This window comes from Gloeophyllum trabeum, assembly GCF_000344685.1.
Source record: "Gloeophyllum trabeum ATCC 11539 unplaced genomic scaffold GLOTRscaffold_00004, whole genome shotgun sequence".
Taxonomy (NCBI): domain Eukaryota; kingdom Fungi; phylum Basidiomycota; class Agaricomycetes; order Gloeophyllales; family Gloeophyllaceae; genus Gloeophyllum; species Gloeophyllum trabeum.
Genome location: NW_006920413.1, coordinates 2,174,661 through 2,201,001, shown reverse-complemented (window position 1 = coordinate 2,201,001; position 26,341 = coordinate 2,174,661). Strand labels below are relative to the sequence as shown.

Sequence of the window (26,341 nt, the reverse complement as noted above, 5' to 3'; positions counted from 1 at the left end):
GAATTTTATACGATTTTATTCGAGGTGCTACACACTACCTATTGCCGACGTCGTCGGGAACAGCGACAACCAGCGTCGGGCACGGCGGCACTGTGATGTCATCGTGTCGGTGGGCGCCATCAGTCCCCTTTTGGCAGCTGTCTATTTTGGTACGTCGGTCCACGCGACGCTACGGCTGGGGCCAGTGCTACCGCCGGAGTCTTCTGGAGGCTCCGTACTCTACTACCCTACAAGGCTGGCGGTGTTCCCGGTGCTTCCGCCGGAGTTAGGAGAAACGTCTTTTGAGTCTTATAAGCGTGGACGCGCTGCTCGATCGTCCACTCTTATAAGCCTTGTTCTTTGGGAAGGTCAGGTGCTTACAATTCGCCTGCAGCTGATGGATTATGATCTCTATCAGAGAGATCGTAATCGTCAGCTGTGAGAGCTTGGATTATCAAGCACCTTCTCCGGGCAGAGAATCCTGTCCTCGTAGCACATTGTATCAATCACACCGGCTTCGACCCAATTAATATTGCAAAGGTCCGGATTACGACGATAGAATCCGTGATGGAGTGCCGGAAGCACTGCATTCAAGGACATATGAGCAGCTGATAACAGAAGGAGTCACTGCCCCAAATTATCCTGCCTCCGGTCACTGTTCCTGCCTGTGGTCATCGGACATTGAGACAGATATATATATCACACCGCCCTCATATCACCTAGATATCAGCGCAGCGGAACAAAACAGTGTCATGGCGCAGCAGGAGATCATCCTCTATGATATTCCGCGGCAGGAGCTAGAGAAGGGAGGTTGGTCAGGAAACACCTTGAAAGCGAGGTAAGCAAATCGTGTGACAAGGACGATGAGGACTGTCCCGACTGATCCACGCAGACTTGCGCTAGAGTTCAAGGGCTTACCGTACAAGACAGTCTGGGTCGAGTATCCTGACATCGCGGCTCATTGCCACAAGATCGGTGCCCCGCCCACTGGTCAAAGGGACGGCAAGCCCCTTTACACGCTTCCGGTCATCAAAGATCCCAACACGAACGCTGTTGTCTCGGACTCGTATGCCATCGCGGAATACCTGGATGCACATTATGCTGCCCCTCGGCCTCTTATACCTGCGGGCACCGAGGGCCTGCAGGCCGCGTTCTTCAAAGCGGTCACGGATACCGCTTTGAGGAGCGTCTTGCACCCTACAATCCTCAAGCGCGTTTCCGAATTCCTGAACCCTCCGAGTCAAGAATACTTCATCCGCACGAGAGAAGCAGTGTGGGGAAAGCTGGACGACGTCTGTCCCCCTGGACCGAAGCGAGAGCAGCAGATGAAGGCTGCGAAGGCTGGCTTCGACATTGTCAATGGCTGGTATGCGAAGGCTGGGGAAGACAAGCTATACCTGATGGGCGATACACCTTCATGGGCAGACATTATAGTTGCCGCGTATACGTTGAGCATCAAGCGTATACATGGCGAGAATTCCGATGAGTGGAGGCAGTTGTCAAGCTGGCACGGCGGTAGATGGGCTAAGCTGGTTGATGCTCTAGGGAGCTCCACTTGACGTGCCCAAGGTAGCTATGTAACAGTGTAATATGTAAAGAAGAGTAAAGAATCATCCATTTCTGTGTATCTGATGGATGCATACATGTATGCGAGCTTCGAGAGCGCACGGGCCTCCAGCATCCCGTAGTTAGTGGATTCAGTACCACGAAGACATGACAGATTAAGTCCTCCATCTGGAAGACAGCTCGCACGTCCAACGCTGTCCAAAGGCGACGTTATCAACTATGGCGAAAGTAAGGCACAACGATTTCCACACTGCGGATCCGTGATGAAGGAGGCTCGGAGTACACTGCGTGTTGGGGTTATCTCACGGCCAGCCGTTAAATTGCTGGAAACTGGATGGCTTATTGAATTCCGGCCATTTTTCGGACTGTCACTTCCTGGTCAGGCAAACAGACAGCCATTAGCTAGCATTTACATTTTGGCCAGCCAACATACTGTCTGAAATATGCAGTGATAACTTTACGGCCATTGCAACAGTCAACATAATGACCATGTATTGTCTGGACGGAATCTCATGGCCAATATGTGTTGCCGAAAAGTGGACAAACAGCCACATTTTGGCTGGCCGGCAACTCTGATCTAAAAGTGGCCGGAAAGTGGACAATCGGCCATGTAACGGCTGGTCATTATTTTTCAGGACACGCAGTGGTAAACGCCCTTCGGCCATCGCATGTGCCGGTTGTGGCGTCCCCGGCCAAAACTCGGCTTGGATCTCTGGCTTGTTGCCCTGCTCGTCCATGCCTATGCCAGGGTAGAGCGCCCCTCGACTCTACCATCGCGTCCCGCTATACGAGACGCGTCGTTCCATGCTTTCCCCCGACCAAAGCCTTGACTGAGTATGTCAAGCGGCGTGAATCTTGACCTGACATTAGGTGCGGCTTTTATTGGCTTCCTATTTTCTACAGTGTTAGTACACCGCACCCTCACCGTCTTTGTCTCTACTTACCATTGAATGCATAATATAGACTGTACGGGATCAACTGCGGCCAAGTATATCACTATTACACCACTTACCGAGACGATGGACGGACCATGAAAGCACTCGTCAGTGTACATATCTCTAGTATTAGCCGTGTCAATAGTTGAAAGTTCAATGTTGTAGGTACTGGCCGTCTGGGTGGTATGTTACTGTACTTGAAGATACTCCTGTCAAATAGCTCAGATATTATAGGCTGACACTGTGGCTTCATGCTTCGGGGTACATTCACAATGGTACTACGCCGTTACGAAATGCGCAGGCAATGGATGCATCAGAGATGTCTGGTAAGGCCTCGTATAACTCCGGTTACTTACAGGACTTACGTTTCCACTCTGTAGGAGTACATCGGTAAGTTATTGTTGGTACCCACACCGCACCGTTCCATGCTTAATCGATGCTGGTAGGCCATGACTATACCTCAGGTACGCCCGCTGCTGTTCATCTTTGTTCTGAAACGCGTGGACAAACGTCCCCCCAAAGAATTTCTGCAGTCTCCTCGCGAAATGGTAACGTCACGCACTAAGCTTTGCAGCTGCGTTATTTGACCATATAGCGTTGTCTTTCAAGCTTCTACGTCTACCGGTTGTGGATATGTAAGCAACGAATTGGTGTTGTCGCGTATTCTTTGACGTTGTCTGACCATCTCTATAGTTGGAAGAAATAAAGTCACGTTAATACTGGTATGCGTATACGACACTCATGCGTCCTCCTTTTCTCTGCGTTGCCTATTGATCTCCAACAATTCGCAGCCAATATTACTCTTCAGTGCTCTCGGTATGTTCCAATAAAAACCCTTTCTACATTTGTATTCAGTTAGCGGATGCGCATGTACAGGGATCAGTTACAGTGAGTGCCGTCTGTGTCCGATGATTATTATTCACGAGACTCATCCGCTCCAGGTTTTCTCCCCATAATGTATGTTCTCATCGACCTTCGGTACCATATACACTTAATCACATCCTGTTATCAGGTATGACAACCACCTCAGCCTCTCCAACCTGGATCCCTCTTCACCAACATACCGTTCCCTCCGGGTACGCAATATGACTACCCCCTCCGGTTTTTCTACCAACCTGAGCCCCCGCATAGTGGCGTTTCCTTTCTTCCACGGTGCTCCTCACCTTTGCGGATGTCAGCATCACAATCGGGATGTACATCCTGCTCCGCGCATCCCGCGAGCGCGCCGTCGGAAGTTCCAAGTACGCTAATGCTCCCCCCTGTCCTCTGCTATCTTCATTCGCTGAGTGGCCCTCGCTGGATAGATCTCTCATCAATAATCTCATCACCTATACGATCGTCACGGGCTTGCTGGCGATGTTAGCAGTTACAGCGGGGTATGCTCGCTCGTCATTGGCTGACATTTTTGTTTCTTTGCCAGGCTGGTGCAAATATTGTACATCGTTGTGGTGCGTCAGCTAGCAGAATATTGCACACCGTTCCTTTCCCTGATGGATTATGATCGTCGCAGCTCGAAGCATTTCCGGGAACATTCCTGTTCCAAGGCGTTTATTACGTGCTCGGGAAAGGTGCGTCGCACATCAACATATCCCGTATCTCCTCCCTAACCCCCCCCTCCCACGAACCAGTCGATGTCGCTTGCATGCTTGCTGCGTGAGCCAACTATTTCCTGACTGACATAGAGCCGGGATGACTGACCGGTCATGCAGCGTCAATTGTCGGCAGGCTGTCCAAGCGCGATTCAACCGAAGCCAGACGTTTCACTCTGAGCCCTCTGATCAGGTGTATCTCACCACTGTTATCGCTCCGCCAGAGACAATGACTGTGTCGTATGAAAGCAGATAGAAGGGCGAGTTATTGGTGGCGACGCTATAAAGTAAGATTGGGCAGGTGTTGCTATAATGCTCTTGAACTGACTGGATTTCGAGATTATATGTTACTGCTTATAAGTTATATATATGTTCTGTTACGTTGGAAGGCGCCGTGGATCGGCCTCGCGTTTCGTGTATTATACAATGAATACCCTCAGATGGATATCTAACCCATCGCCTCCTCGGGGTGTATTGGAGGCAGCGTGCGCTTCACAAGATTCCTTGAGATATCATTAGAGAATGCAGAATAATAAGTTACAGTGTTCATGACTTGGAATCCGTATGGCCGTTGGCGGACTGCTCGTCTACGGGGTTGAATCGTACTCTAACTTCCGCGACCTCCTTTCTCGCTTCTTTCAACGTACTCGATATCTTCTTCTCCAGATCTGCCGTCTCCGCCACACTCATAGTCCTCGGCACATCCGCGATCAGGTCTACGAAGACCAGCGCACCCGCGCGCCTGGCGCGGAGGGAGCGAATGGCTACGAGCATCTGTTGCTCGACCTGCTTCTGGATAGCTGGATCGCTGGGGTATGTAGAGAGGAGGGGCTCTAGTGCTTTCAGCATAGCTGTCCGTGAACGCAGAGGTACACTAGCGTCGGTTAGATCGCCGAATGCGCCGCCCAGGAGTTGGACTCCTTGTCGTAGGATGACGATGGATATGAGCAAGCCTACATAAACATCAGTTTGGCTGTGAACGATGAGGAGCAATGAACTAACGGACCTCCTATTGGATCTAGCGGCAGGGCAGGGAACCACCAAGTCCCCAAGATTGCGGCTAACGCGACTGCGCTTGAGTATGCGTCGCTCCGATGGTGGACGGCATTAGCCAATAGTACAGGACTCTTCTCCTCATCTGCGACCTTCTTCGTCGCCCGATACAGCCATTCCTTCGCGCCCACGCTGAGCGCTGCGAACCATGCAGCATTCGGGTCGAGGACGTGTTCATGGGCGTGACCAACAGGCGGGATAGGTAATTGCTGCGCAGCCTCCCTGACGCTGTGTAGGACCGACTGAGTAGGGCCTGGGGGAAGTGCTGCAGCCGTCTCCGCCAGGGCATCAACCAGAAGGTAGTACGAGTGGTAGCCTATCCCCAGGGCACCTCCGATGAGAAGGAGAGACATGATAGTCGTGCCCAGTGTCTCAAATTTCGCAAAACCAAAGGGATATCGCTCAGATGGCGGCCTTCGGGAGAGTTTCCAGCAAAACAGGGTGACGAAGTCGCCCAATAAATCTGATATACGCGTGAACACGTCGGACTGGACGCGTCAGGGGGCGCACGCACCACTCAGTGAATGGCCCGCCTCTGCTAGGAGGGAAGCGGAGTTCATGAACCATCCCGCCGCTCCTTTCGACGCCGTCAGTGCGACATTGGAGAAGAGTCCTACGAGAGTGATTTGGCTCCCGCGATCTCCTGCACAAACGCGTTCAGCCTCGAATGACGCGTACCACGTAGCAGATGGACATACAACGATCACGTACCTCCGCCTTTCAGAGCCTGCATGATCCGCTCCGCGCCCTGCCCCCGCTCTTCTATTGAATGCGTATGCGTACTGAATATGGAATGAGAATGTTTATGGCCTGCTTCGTGTTCATGCCCATGCTCGTGCTCGTGCTCATGTTCATGGTCGTGGTCATGGTGCTCCGGCACCTTCCCCTTACTCTGGGTTGTATGCGATCTCCGCGTGGCCATAATCCTAGGGCTTAGATACTTCACAAACAGGGATGTTGGTGAATGCAAACAGCCTTCCAGCTGGCTGCGGGGCGTATATAGTGGGCCGGTCCAGAAGAGAAGAGAGACCCCGGCGGCCTGATACGTGAGATGTCGCCTAGGAAATACTTTGGCCAAGGAATGAACTGCGGGCTTGCACTTGCGGCTGACCTGGGGCACACGCCGACATCCGAGCATATATGATGCTATGTATACAGGACCACGTTCGCTGGGAAGATGGTGGCGGGACCGACAGAATTGGCGTCGGTCAGGACTGGGGCGGTACCGTTGATGCACAAAGACAGGACGAAACGGATGCAAGCGAAGACGACCTATGTCCTCTGCGCAGGGTACTACTCAGAGACGCCGTGCTCGACGGCGGGGGCGCCGATGCCGCCATTCCTGTCCCGCAACCCCAACGCAACTCTGGCGAGCGATGGATCGATGACGATTGGTCTCGGCCCATTAGCCGCCTGCGTTATCAACGCAGCACGAGTCGGTGTAGAGTAGTAATATTTCTACAATCATGGGAGGCAACACAGTAAAGTGACCAACGATGCTGCGAGCTTGGTTTTGTCATGCGTATGTGCGCCTTTACTCATAGATCCCTTCCAATAACTGGACTACCTTGGGGAAGGTGGGATCACTCCTCCCATCCATAGCCCGCTCTGCGATGTCAGGAAGATCTTCCCTGGGCACCTTATATTGAGCAAGGGTGCTCTTCAGACCGAGGTCCACGACAAGCCTAAAAGAGATTCCCAGTTATGGATTTTATCTGAGGGGAGAGTATGGCTTGCCACTCACTTGTCGATGATCTTCGACAGCTGGAGCACATCGCCTTCGACCGAGCCTGTGGAAGGCTGACGGAGGTGGAACAGCGCTCCAGCTAACCATTCCTTATCCTCCTGCGACGCCGTTTCGGCCTTCAGGGCGACGGTGGGCGCCAAGGTTAGACACTGCCAGAAGTAAGTAAAGCTGAGCATAGCACGCGCAACAGTGATCGCAGACTTACAGAGGTGATCCCGTGTGGGATATGATATCTTGCACCCAGCTTATGTCCTAAAGCATGAGATATGCCCAAAGCACTACGTAGTATCGGCGCCGGTTTCTAATAGACCGGTCAATAATTCTGCGCACCTGTACTTCTCAAACTTTACGGGCCAGAGACTCATCCACGAGGCGACCTGCAATTTCTGTCTGTACACAAGGTTGCTGGGATCGGCCTTGGACAGTGGTAGGTATTTGAAAAGGTCGGCCAAAGCCTGGTAACATAACACTTTCATGGGCGGTATCACCAGCGGCCTGTACAGATTCTCTGCATTGCCACGGAAGTGAATTAATGATGAAGACCAAGGTGCTCTGATATGACCTTACCTACTGCGTGGTCCATGGCACGCATACCCGTGGACAGCCTAAAAGCCTCGTTAATCTACATAACTCTTGAGTAGATGTGGATGTTTGTACCATAGCCGTTCCGGAGTAGCGAGAGTTAACTCAGCGTCCAGGATAATTCCGGCAGGAGCCAGTCTCTGGTCGCTGACTGCGACCTTGTGCCCGTTGTCTTCTGTGTAGCCCGCGCCTATCTAATCATCGGTACTTCAGCATGCTCCAATCGTGCGAGTAGAAAGGAAACAATACCGTATACTCAGCGGCACTGAGCGTAGTCGGAATGGCTACATGGGGTAGGAAAGAACCGCCGCTATCCTTCTGCAGAAAGTAGATGACCGCTTTGGCGGCGTCAACGGGAGACCCGCCTCCGACAGAGACAACAATGTCTGCGCCGCACTCCTTGAGTGCCTGGATGCACTTGCGGATGCCTGCGACAGGAGCGTGCTCTCCGATCTCCCAGAAGGTCGTTCCGTAGGCCCCGCGCTCACGAAGGACATTCTCTACCTTCTTGACTACATCCGTCTAGGTCAGTGATCATATGAGCACAGGAAGTCCGGAGGAATCCCTAGGGGCGTACCTTGTCGTGCAAAGACTTCCCGGTGACAATCAGCGCTTTCGTGCCATTCAGAGTGTCCAGGAGCTTCGGCAGGGCGGTATTCACCGATCCCGGACCGTAGAAGACACCCTTCAGGGTATCAGTGTAGGCATAAAACCCTCTGATGTTCGTAGAGTCATGCTGGGTAGAATCTAACGCAGACATGGTCTCAAGAAAGGAAGGAAGGGGATGCGGGTCGGAATGTAGTGCGGCGCTCTCGCATCGACCGTTCCGGTTTACCAATTGTGTGTGTCATCCTCGGGCAAGCCTGCACTGTGGACTTGGACTTCGACGCGTGAATCGTACCAACTTGGCCGGCGTCACTTCGGACGGTCGGACACATTCAAGACGACCAACCTCTTCGCAGCCAACGCCAATCATCAATCTCTTAGACTGTATATGTCTCTACTTGTGGCAAATCGACGCTCTCATTTGTTCGCCCATGCAAAGACATGGGAAATGCGAATGCGACTATGCTATTTGGGCGTTCACCTTTCATAGGGTAAACTTATGATGCGGGGGTGAAATAATCAACATAAGCTGGGCATCACGAGTACGAGCGGGGTGCACCGTACTGACCTGCACCCTGACTCCGCTGGACCTCTTCTACTTTGGAATCACCGTCGCCGAACGAGGTGAAGGTTGAATGTACGTACCCCGTTGCACCGCTCGTCAGTGTTCAAGATAGCTCAAGACGCAATTTCACACCGTTTCCCAGCGCGCTGTCATCCACTTTGCCATGGTTTACTCATCCATCTCAAGCTTTCGGACCCCTATTGGGAAACAACTGCGCTCAAATAGCTTAGTGGAAAGGGCGCTCTGCAGCCGCTTAACAAGTGCAAGTCCAAAAGCCTCTCGACGAACGATGTCTTCCCGCCCACCCTTCGACGCGACGGCGTCGTTCAAGTACACGGAGTCCCCGAATCCGGCGTGGAAGCTCGGCGATGGTCTGCAGGCCACGAACCCGCAGGCAGAACAGTGGAAGAAAGACGAGCAGAAGGGCTGGAAGACTTGGGACATGGATAAGACGCCGTCGCGGTGAGTTCTGCGTACCTTGAATGCGAGGAATAGATGGAGCGGGCCGTGTATGTGCAGGGACAGATACAAGTTGCTGACGAGCGCGATTGGACCACGCCCGATCGCGTTCGTATCTTCCCTGTCAGCGGACGGCGTCCCAAACCTTGCTCCCTTCAGGTAAGAGACAGTGCATCTATCTACTGAGATATTTCACATTGATACCTATTTCAGCTACTTTTCAATGGTCAGTAGGGCTCCGGACCGAATCCAGGACACGCGTGCTTAAGGTGAATTAGGTTGCAGATAACCCACCGCTAATCAGCATCGCCTTCACCCTGCCGCAAGTGAAGCCGAAAGACACCAGAGATAACATCAAGGCGACGAAGGAATTCACGGTCAACATCATCAGTGAGCCGTGGATCGAAGCTGCCAATGTCTGTTCTGTAGATGCGCCGCCGGAGATCGACGAATGGATCCTAAGCGGATTGACGAGGGTGCCTAGCGTGAGTTCCATGCCTAGCTGTGTTCCATCAATGAATTAGATCTAATTCGGCTGGATATAGGACATTGTGAAGCCGCCCCGGGTGAAGGAGAGCGCTGTCAGCTTGGAGTGCGAGGTAACTATCTGATTCTTCGCACCTTCCGCGAGCTGACAGTGCCCCCCTCAAGCTTTTCCACTTCCAGGACATCTGTCCGCCAGGGTCCGATCTGGTGACCAACTCATTCATCCTGGGGCTCATCAAGAGAGTGCATATTCGAAACGCAGTGCTCGCTGAAGGGGGCAACACCGTCGATCCGGAGAAGCTTCGGCCTGTTGCCCGGTTCGGTGGGCAGACGTACGCCAGGCTGGGTGATGGCTTCGAACTGTCCAGACCGGCGTGGAAGGACATCGCGGACGCCGTAGAAGGGCTGACTAGTCAAGTCAATGGGAAGGCATGATGGCAGGTACCAGCGCATGACGTGTTATTAGATAGAGTGAGAGTAGACTCGCATGGATGAATTATTCATACTGGTTTTATGAAAGGGCCGGTCATATTGCACGCGCAAAGGGACAGGACGATAGAACAGTGCCCATACATGAACGCAAGAACAACTCTTCTAGTTCCTGGGATAAATACCAGCAAATCGGCTCCTCGAGGGCAGGCAAGTCATCATACGCGCGGAAACTTCGAGTAGCGTTGTATGAAAGCTTCCGGGCTTCTGAATGACTCGTAGGCCGGCCAATCTCCAAGGATCTCTGCTTAGAACCCGCGGACGAACGGAGAGAGGCCTGAATACGCCCTGAGCGCCACACGATGAGGCCACAGATAGCAGTTTTAGAGCTCAGACCACATGCAAGGGTAAGCTTGCCCGTTCTCGTTTAGGATTGTAGGTTCACGAAAGTTTCGGAAACGATCGAGCCCTGGGGTCAGAGCCTCGAGATGCGCCTCTTGCGTAGTTAGCAGTTGAAGGTTCGGTCATATCCCAGCAGGCACCGTTGTCGACATCGTAGCACACTCCCCCAGACTCCCATATTCGCAGCAGAGCAGGCAAACAGAGATAGCTCGCAAAGGCATGGCACGGTCGTTGTAGACACTGCCCCGCTATTTAGGGGCGTATATCAGAGCACGCTGTAGACTCACGCTACGATGTATAGAGTAGAGAGAGAGCATCACATATCCTCGAGGCGCAAGCGAGGCGTTCACCAACCCGTGATTGGCGTGAAGTCCCTCGAGGGCCAGTTCGAAGCCCATTGCCATTTACGGACGCGCCCACGTGGGCGCTCTTATAGCATTCAAGGTTGGCCCCGTTGACCGTCGTTATACTACCTTTCACATCGTGGCCGTCCATTCCTCGAGCCCAGTTGTACGTCGTTTGCAGCTCGTTTGCCGTCGTATCTCGCAGTTTCTGACATGTTGCAGACGTCGCCTTATCCGGGGAGTACACCCCGAACTGCGGGAGTTGCGGGAGGTCAGCAATTTACCGCTCCGAAATTTATGCAGGGTGCACAGGCCCTTCACATTGCCAGTATCGGGAGTAGGACGCGAACATGGACCAGTCAAGAGCAGCCGAACAGCGCGCCGTCGCGATCGCCAAACTTAAGCGGGCTGCGTCGCTGCCCCGGATGAAGGACGGCAGGCGCCCGCCCATGCACGTCGAAGCAGTCAGCGAGGGGGAGAAGGTGCAGGCGGAGGAGCAGAAGGAGGAGGGGGGTGCTGCAGCCGAAGACGGAGAACTCGCTGTGCAGGCTGATACGCCTGTTACGGATCCGCCGCCACAGTCCGCAGCGCCGGACGGGGAACCCGATGAGCAGGACCAGCCAGGAGCGCCGGAAGCGGAAGCGGACGTCGATCCCGAGGCTGAGGCAGACGTGGGACCTGAACCCGAGCCCGAACCCTCCCCTGCGAAGAAGAAACGACGCTCTAGGTCACGTTCGCGGTCAAGAAATTCGAAGGACTTGAAGGGCAAGTCCAGAGCTCTCGCTTCTCCTTCCCCCGTCCCGAATAGTGCGGCACTGTACGCCAACGAGTCTTCCGCTGATGAGGGCCGCCCACATACACCTTTCATCGTTCCCCCACAGCTTGTATCTCCTATCCCGTCCCACTTTGCGCAACTGCAAGCTGTGCAAGCCCTGCGATCTCCCGACTCCCCCTTCATGTATCCCGGAAGCTCTCCGTCTACCCCACTACCGTCGCTTGAGGCCATCCGACAGGGTCTTTTTAGATCCAATAGTACGAACAGGATGTTGGCTATGCACAAGCTTACGGGGGGCAAGGAACCGCTGGAACCCTACATATCTCCGTCCCCCACACCACCCTTGTCGGCCGGACGTTACGGAAGCTTAGGGAGAAATAACACAGTGACAGGTGTTGGCGGGGACCGATCGGCTGCCCGCCGGGCCATGCTAAATGTCATCGGGGGACGACTGGAAAAGACGGATGCGGAGCTGACCAGCGGTGGCGAGGAAGCTCCAGTCCCCCCGTCACCCGGACGACGAACGAAACGCCGGTCAAGACGCAGGAGTGCGTCGCGTGCCTCCGCCGTTGTAGACGACAGGGATCTGTCTTCGACTACTCCCAATACGCCGTCAACGCCGCTTCCATCCCTTGCCCCGGCTTCGGTGGATAGCGTACCCGACCCACCACGACCTCCCTCGTCCCGCTCCGCTCGCACCCCAGACTTACCGAGAGCTGCACCCGACCTCGAGCAGGAGGCTGATGCGCATACACCGACAGCGGAAGTGAAGACACCAGTCCAGCAGACCAGGCCGCGGCGTAGCGTGGTTGTGGAAGACGAAGACGATCACTTTCCCCCGCCCAGGCCAGCTTTTATGGGGCTGCCTACGACGCCCCGGCGGTCGCAGGGAGGCGTTCGTATGGCACATACATCAGACGCGCCATCAACTGTATCGTCAGAAGGTGCTGTTGGTGTGCCCGTGTTTCTATCTGGTAAGACGGCGATGGGCGCGGATGTGTTCCCCAGTAGCCCGTTCAGCACACCGCTGAGGGAGAAGGTGTCGCATGACGACTCTCGGGATGATGAAGATGAGGAGGTGCTGTATGAGCCTGATATGGGCGGAAGTATGTGGACTAACAGAGTCACCAATGACCGAGAGCTCAGCTGGGTCCCGCATTCAAGTAAGTCCGACATCTCCTGTCACTGCAGTAATCAACCTGATCCGAAATGGTGAAGTCTCTGAATCGCTCCCGTACACTGACATTTACGAACGGGAAATTAGTTGGGCAGCCGAACCAGGTGAGTCGCGCCTTATTGCTACCCAACCTATTCGTATATTCACGGTGTGGCATCAGTACCTGAATCCCGGATACCAATCCATGATGAGGACGACGAAGACAAGGACCGGGAGATTGATCTGCGGGAACATCCGGATGGCAGGTCTTCCCCGCCAGACATGGGTTACCGCAATTCAACAGGCTCCAGAGAGTTGATTGTCGAAACAGACACGTCAGCCGAGCCTACGCCGTCCTACATCCCTCCGTCTCCCCCTGCCACAGCTCCTTTGAAGTTGCCATCATCATCCCTCGCGCACCCTATCAGCGATGACCTGACCTCGTCCCCTACCTACTCTCCTCGTTCTCTCCTTCCTGGCTTCCCCCACCTTCAAAAAGAGCTACCGGACACCCCGACACCCCATATTGACTTGAGTGGGCTGGGAGAATCGCATGTCACGTCGAAGCGGTCAGCTGACGGCGGTATGTGGGATAAGTTCAAGCGGCCTTTCACGAGAACCAACTCCCAGAATGGTCGACGGTCTCGCACCAACAGCGTCAGCACGCGAGAAAATAGAAGAGACCATACCGATTCCAGTGTTAGTCGCGAGAGCGGTGCCAGCCAGACGAGTGCAAGGTTAGATAAGGGCGAGAATAGTATCTTCGCCATCCAACAGGCGCAGCCGCCCGCGTTAATGCAGTCGCCCTCCGCATCTGCGTCTTTCTTGTCCCTCGCTCCACAGCCACCTCCGCGTAATGGCGTTTCTCCCGTTCCTCCCGCATCTTCGGCAGATCTTGCAAAGTACCAGGACGCGAAGTTGTTCCCATTCCCTGGCATGAAGAAACTCGAGGAAGAGAGAAATAGGGCCAGAGGAATGTCTGCATCCGCGTCTTCTCCCGATATAATCTCGCCGTCCTTCAGTCAGGGTCTCTCCGTTGACCAGATCACTCCCTCATCTTCCAGTTCTTCTACACAGCCTGCCCGCTCCCCAGTGCCCGGAAGGGATCGCAAGTTATCCCACCAGGCGTCTGACTCTCGCTTGCTATCCAAGTTTAACACCCTTGCGTCACCTCCCATCTCCCAAGCCCCTTCCTCCTCATCTAATTACGAGTACTTCAAGACTTTGCCCGCGGGGACCTTGACGCATCAGGCTAGCGGTTCTACCAGTAAACTGCCGACTACTAGAGAAGGCGTGAAGAAGTGGCTCAAGGACAAGCTGGTGTTCTCTTCCCAACCATCGACACCCCTGTCACCCAACTCGCAGCAATATTCTCCGCCCGCGTTCGAGCCGAGGTCGGCTGGAGCGAACAAGAAGCCGTCTTTGTCTGATCTACTTCGCGGCCGCAGGGATAACGAGTTCGCATCTGATCTGGAGGAGCTAGGACAGTCTCGAACGGACAGCAATACGAGCACTCTTCAAGGTCGGGCTGTGGAGACTGGCCAGATGTCCCCCAACGTCCGACCTCTGTTGACCGATCCTTCGAAAATGTCTTCGGGAATGAACGGCACTAGTCGAGCTGCACAAGTTCTTTCTACCTTGTCGGACATGCAATCTGTCTCCTCTCCGCCTGATCCACCATCTACCACTCCTGAGCCGTTTTCGTCCGTTGACGAGTACCCTACTCGTTCTACCTCGGAGTCATCTTCCGGCCTGTCCTCTAACACGCCCTCTAGTCCACGGGAGGAATTCAATTCTCAAGGCGCGGTTGTACTGGAACGCCTGGATGAGATGCTAGCCCGCGGCCCCAGGAGCCCGATGTGGGCTAATGTGACCGACGAGCCACCTCGCAAACTCATACAGTCCTCTGCTGTCTTGCAAGTAGCGAACTCTAACACGGTCAAAGACCGATTCCTGTTCCTCTTCAATGATATCCTCGTCATCGCCAAGCCCATCTTACCTGATCGCGACGTGCTAGGGGATCCGATGGCTACGTCGGCCTTGGACAGGAAATTCATTGTCAAGAGTGTCGTGCAGCTGCATCGGCTTCAGTTTACTCCGGAACGTGACGATCCACCACTTCGAGGTACCTACGATGCTGCACAGCCAAAGCACCCCATCATAAAGTCTTTCGTTCCGCAGTTTGGTAAAGACCCGTATCAAGCTGTCGCCTCCCTGTTCGAGAAGCTTGGGACCCACGAGGACTCCATAGCGCTGGGTCAGTTGCTATTCAGAACCTTAGATCTGGACAGAGCCCGTTTGGGTGACTACTTGTCCCAGCGGTCATCCAAGCTGATTCTGAAGGCCTATGTTGACTGTTTCGGCTTTGCCGGCCTCCGAGTGGACAAGGCGTTGCGTGCATTCTTGATGTCGATCCACTTACCGTCCAGACCGTCTCAGGTCGAGTACCTCTTGGACGCGTTTGCTAGTCGATGGTATGAGGCGAACGCTGGCATCGTGGCTTACGATAGGGACCTAGCGATTCGTCTCGTGAGGGCCATTGTGCAACTAAATGACGTTCTCCACGGTGGGATCGCCCAGGAAGTAGGCGTCACCACATATTCACGCAGGAATGTGACTAGCCGTGACTTTATGGATGCCTTCAAACGCGCAAGAGGCTTGGTCCCTGAGGATCTGCTGGAGAGAATATATTCTTCCATACGACGTGAGAGGCTTTCCCAGGCAAGAAACCCTTCCTTGAACCAGCCAGACCTTCCTATCTCTACCAAACGTCCTCTTCCATCCCGCTTGACGTACCGGGTACAATCGGAGCCTATCATCGTCCGGATACCGCAACCCGACCCGCAACTGCAGATCCAGCTCTATGGTCAAGATCTCATCTTTGATCCTCCAGTCTTGAATTTCTCGAAGCTGTCCGAGGCCTCCTTCCGGGTTACTGGCACCTCTCTCGGCCCCAAAACTATCATCATGTGCCGCTCTGGACCGAACGCGCTCATGTACTGGGGCCTGCCACTCAGCAGTACCGTGATGGTAGAGCGAGCCTTCATGCGGAATACATTTCAAATCGCATTCCTCAATCACGAAAGAGAGAAGCGAAAGTACATGTTCAGCGTTGAGGACCCCGTCTGGCGGCATCAATGGGTTTCGTCATTGAAACATCATATCGAGGTGGCACGACAAGCTGCGCAGAGTAATTCTGAGGCGGCGGGTCCTTCCAGATTCCACAGGTCTGCCGAGAGCGTTGCTTTCCGCGTGCTTCAGGAGACCTTGATAGGACCATCTGACTCACCCTTCCATCCCTCTGCTTCCAGCGTTGATAAAGCTTTGCAGAAGTTCGTGCCCTCGTCTTCACCCCAGCACGCATCCAATGGCGGTTTGAGCCCTGGGCGCGCACAAAATGCCAGGCGCAGTCTCTATTCTCATGCTCGGTCAAAATCCCGAAGCCAGATCTACCACAAGTATGGAGCGGGCAAACTGGAGGTTGAGCTCAGTAATGAGAGCAGCGGAGCAGAACAAGATACAGAGGATGATGACGGGACGGCCGTTAACGTTCAGCCACGATGCCGACTGTGGTCTGGCCAGGAATTGACATTTTTATGTCAGAAGAATAGCTCTATACCCTTGGTGCTGTCCTTCCTCCAGATAGGGTCGCCAGAGGCCAGCAATACGCGGCCACCAGGGGCGTCCTGGTCATCAGCAGCAAGTTGAAGGGTCGCCATTCCGTTCTGTACATAGGTATGTGAACGGATCAGCTTTAGTATGCCTCCCGACTGAAGCACTATCCAGGATTTCTTGCTTATATATCTCATCAGCCTCTCATTATCTCTGCTTGTTTTCGCAATGCATCTCGTATGGCATGGACTAACTATCTTCTTACCACCTATGGCTTGTCATCACTAATCACGTATACCATCCATACACCATAGTGCGCACTGCTATCCATCGCTCCCTGTTGCAATTGTAGATTATCACTGTTGTCATCCATGTATTTTGCGGGTAGTACGGGAAGCGCAATGTCACCACCTGATCATGCACGCTTCCATTGGGATCTGCAGGTCGAACAGCGATGAAATAGGACGGGAAGGTGATATATTGTACCGATACAATGGGAGCAAACTGAGTGGTGGTTATAGTATTGGCAAATAGTCTAAGATTACTTTTGGCGGGGAAGGCAGCGCCGACTGACTATGAGCTAGTTGAGGTAGCGGGGTCAGTTGCCGGTGGACCCGGCAGGGGGGTGGAAGTCGAGGGAGCATGCGAGGGAGGTGAGTCTAACGCTGGCTCTTTTGCTGGAGCAGCATCGTCGTCGTCGTCGTCAGCCATGATATCTGACATTTCAGAGCAGTCAGAGAATATCAAAATAAGCAGGCGGCGACGGTCGTACCTTCACCATACACATCGGGGTGTTCCCTGAAGCAATCCTGCATCGCCTTGAACTTCTCAATGCAGTCGATGCCTTTAGGTTCCTGCTCCGAGAATACGAAGCACGAGAAGGCCTCCCGGAACTGGAGGCCGCAGGGTCCATGGGCCATTCCCCCCAAGCAAGGGCAGTCCCAGTTGATCTCGCCCGTCTCGGGGTTGAAGGCACCGCCCGAAGACTCAGATTCTCCAGCGTCCTCTGCATGTTCTGACTCAGGATCAAGGGCTTCCTGCTTAGCCTTCGGGGGAGATGCCGAACCATCCGGTGTGTGTGTATGAGGTTGGACAGCGGAAGAGATAGAATCAGACGCTTTGGTGGCAAGTGGAACTTGCTTCTCTAAAGGATCATGTTACATTAAGATTTTCTCAAGTAGCAGATAAATACTCACGTGTACTTGAAGAGTCCAAAGCTATTCGCTGTCCGTCCGAGGCCACCCAGGTGAAGTATGCGCCTGCGACGGCGGTGCCTGCTAAAGCAGCTGTTAAACGACGAGACGGGCCAGCACTAACTGGTCGACGTGCTTGGGTGTGTGCATATCTTCGTACGCTAGCAAGCAGAGACGGACGCATGCTGGTCGAGAGCAAGAAATTGCAAGCTTAGCAGGAGCCTCGGGAGTTAACGTTCAAGCCGCAGTGGCTTACGAGTTCGGAAGGCGAAGCGGCATATGCCGATGACATATGGGCACTTCTGACGAAATTCTAATTGGTCAACTTCACCTAGAAGCGCGCTTTACAAGAGCTCCCGGCAGTTGCTGCATCTGTCTTTTCGTCCACTGGCTATGTCCACAAAACGGCACCTAGGTCACAAGGGCATGCCACCTATGCCTTATCGGCGAGGGCTTCCTCGATCACATAATATGCCTTTGACACCAGACCAACCGTTCGTTTGACCTCATTCTGTGCAAGCAGCAGCGCTGGCTTCATACTTAGCGTACACCTGGAGATGTATTGTATGCTTAGGGGAAACAGACCTGGATACGCATACAAAATCTTATAAGGCGCTGCAAAAGCGCACACATATATAAGCTCCTCTCGTGAGAGGAGGGTATGTCCTCGGGAATGGCAAGGTCGAAGAAAGCGTTGCTACACCTCGGGAACACCAGGGTGCGTACTGCGATCAACACCCATCAGAACGGTAGGGTTAAACTCTTCGAATTCACCCATGGGCGGCGGATACGTGCTAGGATCAGCGGGATCCTGCGGGCTAAAAAGTCAATACATCCCGTGATATGTCTGCGTCTCTAGGCGCGACTCACATAAAATTTCTTTGCCAAGGGCGGCAATGACGGGGTAACGCCTCTCACCATAGGAGAGACCGGCGCATGTCGTGACCTTCTTCTTCGCAAGATAAATATTACCCCAGCTATCGCCGCGATACCCACGAGACCGCCCACGACGCCTCCTGCTATTTCTCTCTCTTTCGCAGAAAAGCTTGCGTCACCCGCACTGTTCGTAGACGTACTGCTGCTGGCTGTATCTAACGTGGTAGATGCACTACGGGTGGCCGCTGTGGACAGTGACGTGCTCGAGTTCGTCGTCGTTGTGGCTGAGGAGGTCGTCGATGACGCCCTGGAGCTTGTTGACTGGCTTCCGGGCGTGGATTCCGGAGCACCTTTTGCCAGGTTAGGGGGCACTATACTCGTTGTTTGAGACAAACTTACCGATGTCTTGTTGAGCATTATTGGCATCCCAATAATCATTCTGTAGCTACGTGAGTTCACGGATGGATGATTCATTGCGAGTCACGCACATCAGCAGGGGGCAAGTATGCCCAGGCTGGCACACTTGTACCGGGAGGTATCGGTTGGGGATACCTATTGCCGTGTAAGCGCGAGGGTGAAGTTTAGAGGGAATACCGGGCCCACCCATTATAATCGATGGAGGTATTAGCGCAACCCCCTAGCCAGCCCTGCCAGGGAGACAAGCTGTATGATATATAAGCGGCCAGGTCAGCGCATGTGCCTCTAAGCACACCTTGACGGCACGGAACAGTTTTGGCATGCAGAGCAGGCCATCAAGAGATTATACGTCACGAGATTGCACAGGCACGGCCCTGCCAAACCAACGATGGAAGGCGTGGCTGCATAACCACAGTAGCCCATAGGCACCGAAACGACTATCGACGTGCGTCAACTTACAGCAGCTTCAGACGCATATATGCGGGGCTAACCTGAGGCGCTACAGTCACTAAGCAGATATGAGGCAACCAGACAAGGGCTCTGGTGCAGGGAATTGTATGTCTGTAGAGGTAACACAGTTACGGACTGCATTCCCTCGATTCGTTCGGTCCTGCACGTACCCACTCGTACGCTGTGCAAGCAACGTTTGACTCTCCCGGGCCGGACGCGACTGTCCTTGCGTCATGCAAAAGCGAGACAATGATCCCGGTAACAATCCATGAGGCGATGACTGCCGTGTCTCCGAGTCTGGCCAGCATCCTTGCCTCTGGGGCGGTTGAGGCGAGGACCAGGGACGTCGACTAGGGCAAACCAGAGCTCTTTCATATTCACCGCGGCTTCTATATAGCTGAGCTGCGACTTCTCACCTGGTCACCTCATCTATCATCGCTAGTGTTAATTATAACTTGAGTTATCCTGCTCCGGTAACTACACCATGCGGTGTCGGGACAAATGCGGTCCAACCGTCAGAGCTGCGAGTACATCGACGACGACTTTCCTTTTCTACCTCGCGAGGAATGGGATCAGGTCGAGGATCCGGATTTCATCAGAAACCCGAGCTTCATAGCTGCAGACATTAAGTACCCCCTCTTGAGTCCCCTCAGTGGAGACCATGAGTTCGAGGGGTGGGCCCGTAGACAGCATATATGTCAGAAAAGAGTCACTCGCACGGTGCATCTATGATAGATGCGGCTGGAATACAGTACGAGATAGAGAGATGAGCAGATAAGTAGTTGACATAGAACATGATGCCGAGATTCCACTCACTGAAAGATCAGCAACGACCTCCGTCGTAAGATGCATATGTCGCTCCAGGTGCCTCGCATTTGTTACAATAACATCCGCTCAACAGTTGATTCGAAGGTATGCATTTCTGCAATCGTCGAGGCCCAGCCACCACGGGAGCCATTTGCGGTGGCTAAAGATGACGTCACGCGTCACCGTGATGTCATCTCGCGTCGCGTTGGATATGGCTGTCGGCGCGCTCTCCTCGTCACCGCGTCACCTCTCGCAGAATCGTCATCGTCCTGCCCCAACGCAACACCGGAACATCACTCCACAACGCCAGCCAGAAATACATCATACGTTCTCATGTCACATGTGATAGTCCGCCTAGACGCAGAGTATATAAGGAGGTCGGGTCGCCGCAAGTGCTCCTCACAGTTTTACGACCCAACTCTCTTACGAACACCACAACCGCTCTACCACTTAACCACCTATCTTTATTCATAATGTCCGGCAACACTGGTGAGCCCAACAAGACCACTGGTCAATTCCACTCCGTTAAGGGCAACGTCGTCGAAACCGTAAGTTCCCCTCGTCGTACATCTGGCTTATCGCTGAACGCAATCGTAATGTTCAGGTTGGCAACTTGACCGGCGCCACCTCGTGGCAACAATCCGGCCAGCAGGAGCATGCTGCTGGCGAGGCGGAATACAACGCTGCCAAGGCCAAGGGCTACGCCGAGGGCGCCATTGACCGCGTCACCGGCAAGAAGGACGCCGTCGTCGGCGCCGTCACTGGCGACAAGCAGCAGCAGGCAGAGGGTGAGTTCGTCGGATCTATGGACTACTCTTGAGCAGGCTTGCTCATATTGTTATATTTAGGCAATATCCGCCACGACAAGGGACAAGCCCAGCAGGACGTCAACCGCAACCTCTAGATTGCTGATATCTGTATTTATACCGAGAGGACCTGAATATTGTACGGATAGAATGTAATCGGATTTGACAGCGCATTGTATACCATCTTGCGTGATATGCCAGGAATTTAATTCTCAGTGCTACAGTTAAACGTCTGTACGAAGTTCCACAGGCAAGTAATGCCGTCCATTCGCCCAGTATGTATGATGTGCCTGTATCGAAAACACACTGCGTAGCAAAACACGTCTCTCCTTGATCTCTGCAAAGTCGCATCTCCTCGTGGCCCGACGGCCGACTGCCGCCCCATTGTCTTCCTTACGAGAGTCCAGTCATCCGAACATAAAACGAGGCGGCCTCCGCTATCTTTAGGCCCCCTTCTCATGCCCTTCACCCAAACTCGTGACAATGCTGTACAGCCGCAGCACACACACAATAGGATCTGTGCATTGTTTATCTCTTGTGAGTCCACCGGCGCCCACGAGATACGCGCGAGGAAGATTCAGGTGATCGTGGCGTCGGGGAAAGAGGACACGCGCTAACTCGGATTGAATTTGTTCGATGCATTGCAATGTTACAGACTAGGGTAACAAAATCCCATTTTACAGACACACCCCCGAGCCCGCAAGTAAGTACCGGACGAAACGCAGAAACCCGTCTGTCGCCTCTCCGAGTCTGCCTACAGAACCCAAAGGACGGCCAAGAATGAGGTAGTAAAAAGTACAGCACATGTATACGTATAAGATAGATGCGTTTAGATTGTGCACTTCCCGTAACAGCACAAAATGAGATGAAGAGATATTTGTAAGTGAGCACGTCCAAAGATCCGCACCGAAGCCGAAGAGAAGGGGCGGGAAACATAGAGGGGTGCTGGAGGGCATCGGGCGGAAAGCAATAGATAGCAGCAGGTCCGTCCGAGAAAGGCCTTGGTATAATACATCGAATAATGCCAGATGTGCTTGAGGGGAACGGGCGACGAGAGTCGTACAAGGGTCCGGGAAGGGCCCGAAATCTATAAGTCATTGGGTTAAGGAATGCGAGGACCGGAGGTATTAGAGGATAGACGGCAGATATGCCTCGTGACGAGTCGTCAATGCATGTTAGCAAGGTCTTGCACCTAGTTCGCAGGAACTTCCCAAGTGGCTGAGGGCGACCTCTCGACAGGCGAGTCGGGCATGCCCAGGGCACTAGGCCTCCAGCTGGCACCTACGTGCCGTCGAGAAGCATGAACTGCACCCGGGGGAGGAGTATAAGGCTGCGAAGGTGGCGGAGACGCTGCACGCACGGGAGTCGGAATAGTAGGTGTGGAATGACCAGAGGCGAACCCAGAATGGGGAGGGTATTCCTGCGAGGCTGAGCGCGAAGGGCCCGCGCTATTACTTGGTTCTCCTCCCAAATCAACATACTGCTGGAATAGATCGGCTGAGGTCGTCCCATACGAGGGTTGGTGCGATGTGGACGCGTCCATCCCTACGGAGAAATGCGAGTGCGATCCGTGAGGGTTGGTGTCGGTTGTAGATGCGGGGGGCATAGAGAACAAAGGTACAGCATCGCCGTAGTGGTCCTGCTGACCGAACATGTTGTTGAAGCCACTGAAGTCAGAGGCGAAGAGCTGGGCAAACTGGTCAGAATCCAAGGATGGAACAGTCTGCCCAAATGATAACTCGATCTGGCTAGTGGGATTGGCAAGGAGCTGCTCAGGATCGACATTCAGCTGGAAGATGGATGGATCGCCAGTACCGGATACGAGCGCTTGCAAAGCATCCTGGAACTCATAGTTCGCCTCTGAACCGTCAGGTGCCCATCCATGTACACTCGTGGCACTGCCAGAGTCAATCTGGAACTCCACCATGGGCTACATGACGCGTCAGTACAACAGAGGGCGAAGCAAGTGCATGGAGGGCGTACTGGAGTCAATCCAGAAGACATATCCTGATTCTGTTCTTGACTCGAATTCATATCAGACCAGTTAGTATGGCCGTTCAGAGGCGAAGTCGCGTTGGAAGGGTTATTCTCCGTGGCAGTGGGCTCGGGCCACATCGTGGAGTTACTGGCGTTCGGTGTGGGAGCCGATGTTGCTGGAGTCGACGGCAATTGCCATAAACTGGATGCAGGAGTGGCTGTCTGTTGAGGTAGGCTCTCGGGTGAGTTGGCTGCGGTGGGCGTGGCATCGAGTGGCGCAAACGCGTAAGAATGCGACGATGCCCGACTAGAAGGAGGTCGCTCTGACGGCTGCCTTGGTTTCGCGGACGCGAGAGTATCATTAGAGACGAACGGCGCTCTTTCCCTTTGTCCCTGTATGAACGGCTGCGGCTGTGGGTCGAAGATGGGCGGAAGCCCGGCGAATGTAGAATCGGTAGGAGATGGTGCCGCCGATAGAGGCGGGGATGGACCGCAAGGTCCATGTTGCGTCCCGGAGGGGTACGACGCGCCGTACTGGAACGACGGCACAACGATGCCAGACGTGTAAGGCGCGGGTCGAGAGCGCGTCTTCTTCGACGTATTACGCTCCTTCTCCTTCTCCAGCCTCCTCTCTTCCCTCAGCCTTTCTTTCTCAGCCTTACTGAGCGGGTGGTACCTGTATCCTGGGTACGCGTTCTGGTGCTGTGCCTTGCGTACCTCCGCCAGACGCTCGTACTGGGCCCTAACTTCCTCGCGTTCGTTCTTCCACATGAGTGAAATCTCGCGGGACACGTCGGCCTGCGCGCGACGGGGCATACCAGGGGGCACTGGAGGGAGTGTCTTCAGCTTGTCTGAGCGATATAATATCCACGCGTTGGGTGGCCTGGGCGGTTGGACGGTCTGAGTACGCGAGGGTCCCGCCATGGTGAACGGCGACGGCGGCGGCGACGGGGGAAAGTGTTGGGACGCGAAAATAGGCCAATGCTCAAGCGTATGGGGGGTTGATATCGTTCGTGGAACAACGAGACTCGAGGGGAGCGCTGAAGGCATTTTAGGCTGCTGTGTGTCTTTGTGGGTCCCCATGTTTGGTCGGTCCAAGCGCTGGTTGAACCACAGCTTCCACTACGCTTAGGGCCACCCTTCGTCAAGGTAACGTCGGAGATGCAATAAACCAAGGAACTGTGGCTTACAGTGGCAGCAAGAAGCAGTTCAAAGCGCATACCGGATGGTGGGGGGGACGAGCGGCTCAGGCTGGCTCAATTTCGCGCGCCACTCCGACTATGCTTGAATGGTACCGAGACGGGCCTCTTCGGCTCTGGTCTTCCTCGAACGGCCTTAGTGCCTGGCATAGTGAGTTCAGCAGACTATACGTAGAGGCAGTCAAAGTGAAAAGTGTTGTGTAGGAATGCCCGCGTGTCGCGACACCGACGCGCCCAAACCTCCGCCAACTCAACAGATTGCCGCACTGAGTGCCTCGTGAATTAATTCATTCCCGAGATACCTTTTGCCTCACAAACATTACTTTACATGCTGTTTCAAAATCTAATAATCCGGCTCAGCAAGACTAGTTTTTGTCCGCTGGACTCTCTGCTAGATCCTTATCAACCAACCCTTGAATCCTCAGATAACCTCGCGAGAGCCCGCCCGCTGGATCCACGGCGGTTTCCTTCACAATCAGCGGGTGCTTGAACTGTCACGCAATTTGTTCGCATTCTCTTTTCCTCAGCAATGCTCTGCACGAGGTGACGACGCTTTGACCAGACCTACGGCCCGCACGCCCCTGCGCAAGGCGCTTAGTCCTTCGGTAAGGCGTCGTGGCTCTATCTTGGCACCCTCCCCACCACCGCATCATCTGCAGGTCTATTGTACGCAAACACGTTGCCTGATATCGATGGAGAGGAACTTCCTGTCATCCAGTTCCGTCAGCACGCACGATTCTGGAACACATGGGAGTGCGCGCCATTTCATAGCCAGGCCAATCAGCTCATTTCTGTTTGTTCTGGAGCTTACCCCGGAAGGGATGGTCGGCTGGCCTCTCAGCATTATAGGTGCTCGGTATACCCCCACGTTGTTGACTATAATCCAGCGGGCACGAACCGCCGCACGCGATTCAGCTCTGGCATGGGGCTATCCGATGGTGTAAGCCGATTGCCCACGGCTGCTCAACTGTGTCTGTCAAGAAAGGCAGATAACAGAATTGATTTTTCTCGTTCGCTGAAGGGATAGGTGTCCTGGCAGCGGAATATAGGCCAACGGAAGCTGGGGATACGAGACGATTACCAACCTAACAAGACGAGGCCAGCCATGTTTCGGGGTAGTGCGAGCGCCCTCCTGACCGCTGACTCAGATGCTCCTGACTTCGCTCGACCGTACGAGCCGTTGAGTCTTGGAATCTAAAGGCTCGTATATATGCAGCATAAAATTCATCTCCCCCGTGCTCCGATATGGGGAGTGGTCGACGCTTAGATGGTTTGACAGCACTGCTCGAGGATGATAAGCCAAGCCATTCAAGACAATCCTACTTGACTTGGGTACATCCACCCATGGTACACCGAGAGTCAGAGCCTCGAAATTTCTGCATTGATTGGGACTTCATTTGTTCGAGCATGTATCAGATTGGAGCAGTACCTATACCGTGAGTCGACGGTACTGGTATATTACTTACAAGGGGCCAACGCGGGTATTACCGACGACGTCAACCCTATTGTCGTTGTCCCTTTCCAAGTTTACGGGGTCCCGATTTTCACTTTCTTGCACGCTTTGCGTGCACTTTCTATTTGCGACTTCCCAGAGCTGTATTAAAATCTGAATCTTTTTCTGTACCGTTGAGTAGCATTCTAGCACAGGTCTACATACTTTTTGAAGTGGTAGGACATACACTATACCTTTGATAAATGTATCAAGCAAAATCTGAGGACGCGAGCTGTAGACCACTTGCCTGATTCGGACAAACGACGCAGTGCATCTGAAAACCGGCGATGCGAGACCTCATTCTAACAGTCCTCATTGAATGGTGCAAGGATTGCTGGTAGTCTTGAATTTGCAGTTGTATATTGTATCATGTGGAGTCTGTAGCCTGTCAACGTATCTTGTGCTTTCTATACATCGGCAAATTTGAAGAAATATGTATCCATCAAGCCCTGCGGTCATGGTCACAACGGACCTTTGGCAAATATGCGCCCACCAATAGCTCTGTCAAGAGAACTACTATATTATAAGCACTGTTTATAACCAGTCTTATGCATCAGGAAGTAGAGAGGTGTTCCTGTATGTCTGAGTCAGTGCAGAAATATCATCAACTGAGAAGTGTTTGGGATCTTTCAGCACTGAACAATGTGATCTTAGGGATCAAAGATATATATAAGTAGTTATAAGCTATTACCTATGTGTACATGGATGACAGAGGCTTGTTGATTCCCGACAATCGACCACACAAAACATAAACCCAGGCAGAAGAGGAGCCGCCACAAATTGCCTTATCAAGGTGGTCCTCTCTCTTATGTGATGCTTTCGGGGTCCTGTTCACTTTA

General features: G+C 53.6%; 10 protein-coding genes across 10 annotated transcripts; 5 read left to right on the top strand and 5 right to left on the bottom strand.

The window, feature by feature from the left end:
* Positions 1–662: 662 nt before the first annotated feature.
* On the top strand, positions 663–1,611 carry GLOTRDRAFT_74336 (uncharacterized protein). Its single transcript, XM_007866394.1, has 2 exons — positions 663–817; positions 872–1,611. Exons 1-2 carry the CDS (start codon positions 732–734, stop codon positions 1,536–1,538), a joined length of 753 nt encoding a protein of 250 aa, XP_007864585.1. The 5' UTR covers positions 663–731; the 3' UTR covers positions 1,539–1,611.
* Positions 1,612–2,713: 1,102 nt separating this feature from the next.
* On the top strand, positions 2,714–4,325 carry GLOTRDRAFT_137813 (uncharacterized protein; the record flags this gene model as incomplete). The annotated part of the gene is made up of 16 exons (XM_007866393.1): positions 2,714–2,806; positions 2,861–2,870; positions 2,927–2,944; positions 3,003–3,028; positions 3,090–3,115; positions 3,174–3,202; positions 3,272–3,296; positions 3,357–3,368; positions 3,422–3,437; positions 3,493–3,556; positions 3,612–3,721; positions 3,785–3,838; positions 3,901–3,928; positions 3,991–4,048; positions 4,109–4,133; positions 4,190–4,325. Exons 3-16 carry the CDS (start codon positions 2,930–2,932, stop codon positions 4,323–4,325), a joined length of 624 nt encoding a protein of 207 aa, XP_007864584.1. The 5' UTR covers positions 2,714–2,806; positions 2,861–2,870; positions 2,927–2,929.
* A 290-nt stretch (positions 4,326–4,615) lies between these two features.
* On the bottom strand, positions 4,616–6,044 carry GLOTRDRAFT_38570 (uncharacterized protein; the record flags this gene model as incomplete). Its single annotated transcript, XM_007865763.1, has 4 exons — positions 4,616–5,022; positions 5,076–5,585; positions 5,637–5,765; positions 5,834–6,044. The coding sequence occupies 4 exons, from the start codon at positions 6,042–6,044 to the stop codon at positions 4,616–4,618; spliced, it is 1,257 nt and encodes a 418-aa protein (XP_007863954.1).
* Positions 6,045–6,522: 478 nt separating this feature from the next.
* On the bottom strand, positions 6,523–8,295 carry GLOTRDRAFT_58901 (iron-containing alcohol dehydrogenase). Its single transcript, XM_007866392.1, has 8 exons — positions 8,029–8,295; positions 7,701–7,973; positions 7,527–7,645; positions 7,437–7,474; positions 7,200–7,377; positions 7,075–7,147; positions 6,867–7,018; positions 6,523–6,807 (listed from the first exon to the last, which is right to left on the bottom strand). The coding sequence occupies exons 1-8, from the start codon at positions 8,209–8,211 to the stop codon at positions 6,657–6,659; spliced, it is 1,167 nt and encodes a 388-aa protein (XP_007864583.1). The 5' UTR covers positions 8,212–8,295; the 3' UTR covers positions 6,523–6,656.
* Positions 8,296–8,911: 616 nt separating this feature from the next.
* On the top strand, positions 8,912–10,002 carry GLOTRDRAFT_127846 (uncharacterized protein; the record flags this gene model as incomplete). Its single annotated transcript, XM_007866391.1, has 6 exons — positions 8,912–9,084; positions 9,142–9,240; positions 9,295–9,307; positions 9,360–9,566; positions 9,627–9,680; positions 9,733–10,002. The coding sequence occupies 6 exons, from the start codon at positions 8,912–8,914 to the stop codon at positions 10,000–10,002; spliced, it is 816 nt and encodes a 271-aa protein (XP_007864582.1).
* Positions 10,003–11,092: 1,090 nt separating this feature from the next.
* On the top strand, positions 11,093–16,381 carry GLOTRDRAFT_120647 (uncharacterized protein; the record flags this gene model as incomplete). The annotated part of the gene is made up of 3 exons (XM_007866390.1): positions 11,093–12,680; positions 12,736–12,798; positions 12,855–16,381. The coding sequence occupies 3 exons, from the start codon at positions 11,093–11,095 to the stop codon at positions 16,379–16,381; spliced, it is 5,178 nt and encodes a 1,725-aa protein (XP_007864581.1).
* GLOTRDRAFT_74323 (uncharacterized protein) lies at positions 16,064–17,714 on the bottom strand. The gene is made up of 4 exons (XM_007866389.1): positions 17,482–17,714; positions 17,058–17,429; positions 16,460–17,001; positions 16,064–16,408 (listed from the first exon to the last, which is right to left on the bottom strand). Exons 1-3 carry the CDS (start codon positions 17,660–17,662, stop codon positions 16,859–16,861), a joined length of 696 nt encoding a protein of 231 aa, XP_007864580.1. The 5' UTR covers positions 17,663–17,714; the 3' UTR covers positions 16,064–16,408; positions 16,460–16,858.
* A 314-nt stretch (positions 17,715–18,028) lies between these two features.
* Positions 18,029–18,527, bottom strand: GLOTRDRAFT_110598 (uncharacterized protein; the record flags this gene model as incomplete). Its single annotated transcript, XM_007866388.1, has 2 exons — positions 18,029–18,289; positions 18,349–18,527. Coding segments are annotated over 2 exons (181 nt in total), but the record flags the coding sequence as incomplete, so codon positions are not given.
* A 1,814-nt stretch (positions 18,528–20,341) lies between these two features.
* GLOTRDRAFT_115409 (uncharacterized protein) lies at positions 20,342–21,176 on the top strand. The gene is made up of 3 exons (XM_007866387.1): positions 20,342–20,576; positions 20,633–20,816; positions 20,877–21,176. The coding sequence occupies exons 1-3, from the start codon at positions 20,502–20,504 to the stop codon at positions 20,930–20,932; spliced, it is 315 nt and encodes a 104-aa protein (XP_007864578.1). The 5' UTR covers positions 20,342–20,501; the 3' UTR covers positions 20,933–21,176.
* Positions 21,177–23,477: 2,301 nt separating this feature from the next.
* On the bottom strand, positions 23,478–23,735 carry GLOTRDRAFT_38143 (high mobility group box; the record flags this gene model as incomplete). The annotated part of the gene is made up of 1 exon (XM_007865734.1): positions 23,478–23,735. A coding segment is annotated over one exon (258 nt), but the record flags the coding sequence as incomplete, so codon positions are not given.
* Between the last annotated feature and the right edge of the window lie 2,606 nt (positions 23,736–26,341).

What these genes read in the sequence shown, in the direction of transcription:
- GLOTRDRAFT_74323 (XM_007866389.1), bottom strand. Translation starts at nt 17,662, where the DNA reads ATGCGTCCGTCTCTGCTTGCTAGCGTACGAAGATATGCACACACCCAA. An exon ending in TTTGGACTCTTCAAGTACAC is followed by an intron (nt 17,430 to 17,481) that starts GTGAGTATTTAT and finishes ATGATCCTTTAG; the next exon opens with AGAAGCAAGTTCCACTTGCC. An exon ending in CCCCGATGTGTATGGTGAAG is followed by an intron (nt 17,002 to 17,057) that starts GTACGACCGTCG and finishes CTGAAATGTCAG; the next exon opens with ATATCATGGCTGACGACGAC.
- GLOTRDRAFT_115409 (XM_007866387.1), top strand. Translation starts at nt 20,502, where the DNA reads ATGTCCGGCAACACTGGTGAGCCCAACAAGACCACTGGTCAATTCCAC. An exon ending in AGGGCAACGTCGTCGAAACC is followed by an intron (nt 20,577 to 20,632) that starts GTAAGTTCCCCT and finishes CGTAATGTTCAG; the next exon opens with GTTGGCAACTTGACCGGCGC. An exon ending in CAAGCAGCAGCAGGCAGAGG is followed by an intron (nt 20,817 to 20,876) that starts GTGAGTTCGTCG and finishes TGTTATATTTAG; the next exon opens with GCAATATCCGCCACGACAAG.
- GLOTRDRAFT_74336 (XM_007866394.1), top strand. Translation starts at nt 732, where the DNA reads ATGGCGCAGCAGGAGATCATCCTCTATGATATTCCGCGGCAGGAGCTA. An exon ending in GGAAACACCTTGAAAGCGAG is followed by an intron (nt 818 to 871) that starts GTAAGCAAATCG and finishes TGATCCACGCAG; the next exon opens with ACTTGCGCTAGAGTTCAAGG.
- GLOTRDRAFT_58901 (XM_007866392.1), bottom strand. Translation starts at nt 8,211, where the DNA reads ATGTCTGCGTTAGATTCTACCCAGCATGACTCTACGAACATCAGAGGG. An exon ending in GGAAGTCTTTGCACGACAAG is followed by an intron (nt 7,974 to 8,028) that starts GTACGCCCCTAG and finishes TCACTGACCTAG; the next exon opens with ACGGATGTAGTCAAGAAGGT. An exon ending in TCCCACACGGGATCACCTCT is followed by an intron (nt 7,019 to 7,074) that starts GTAAGTCTGCGA and finishes TACTTCTGGCAG; the next exon opens with TGTCTAACCTTGGCGCCCAC.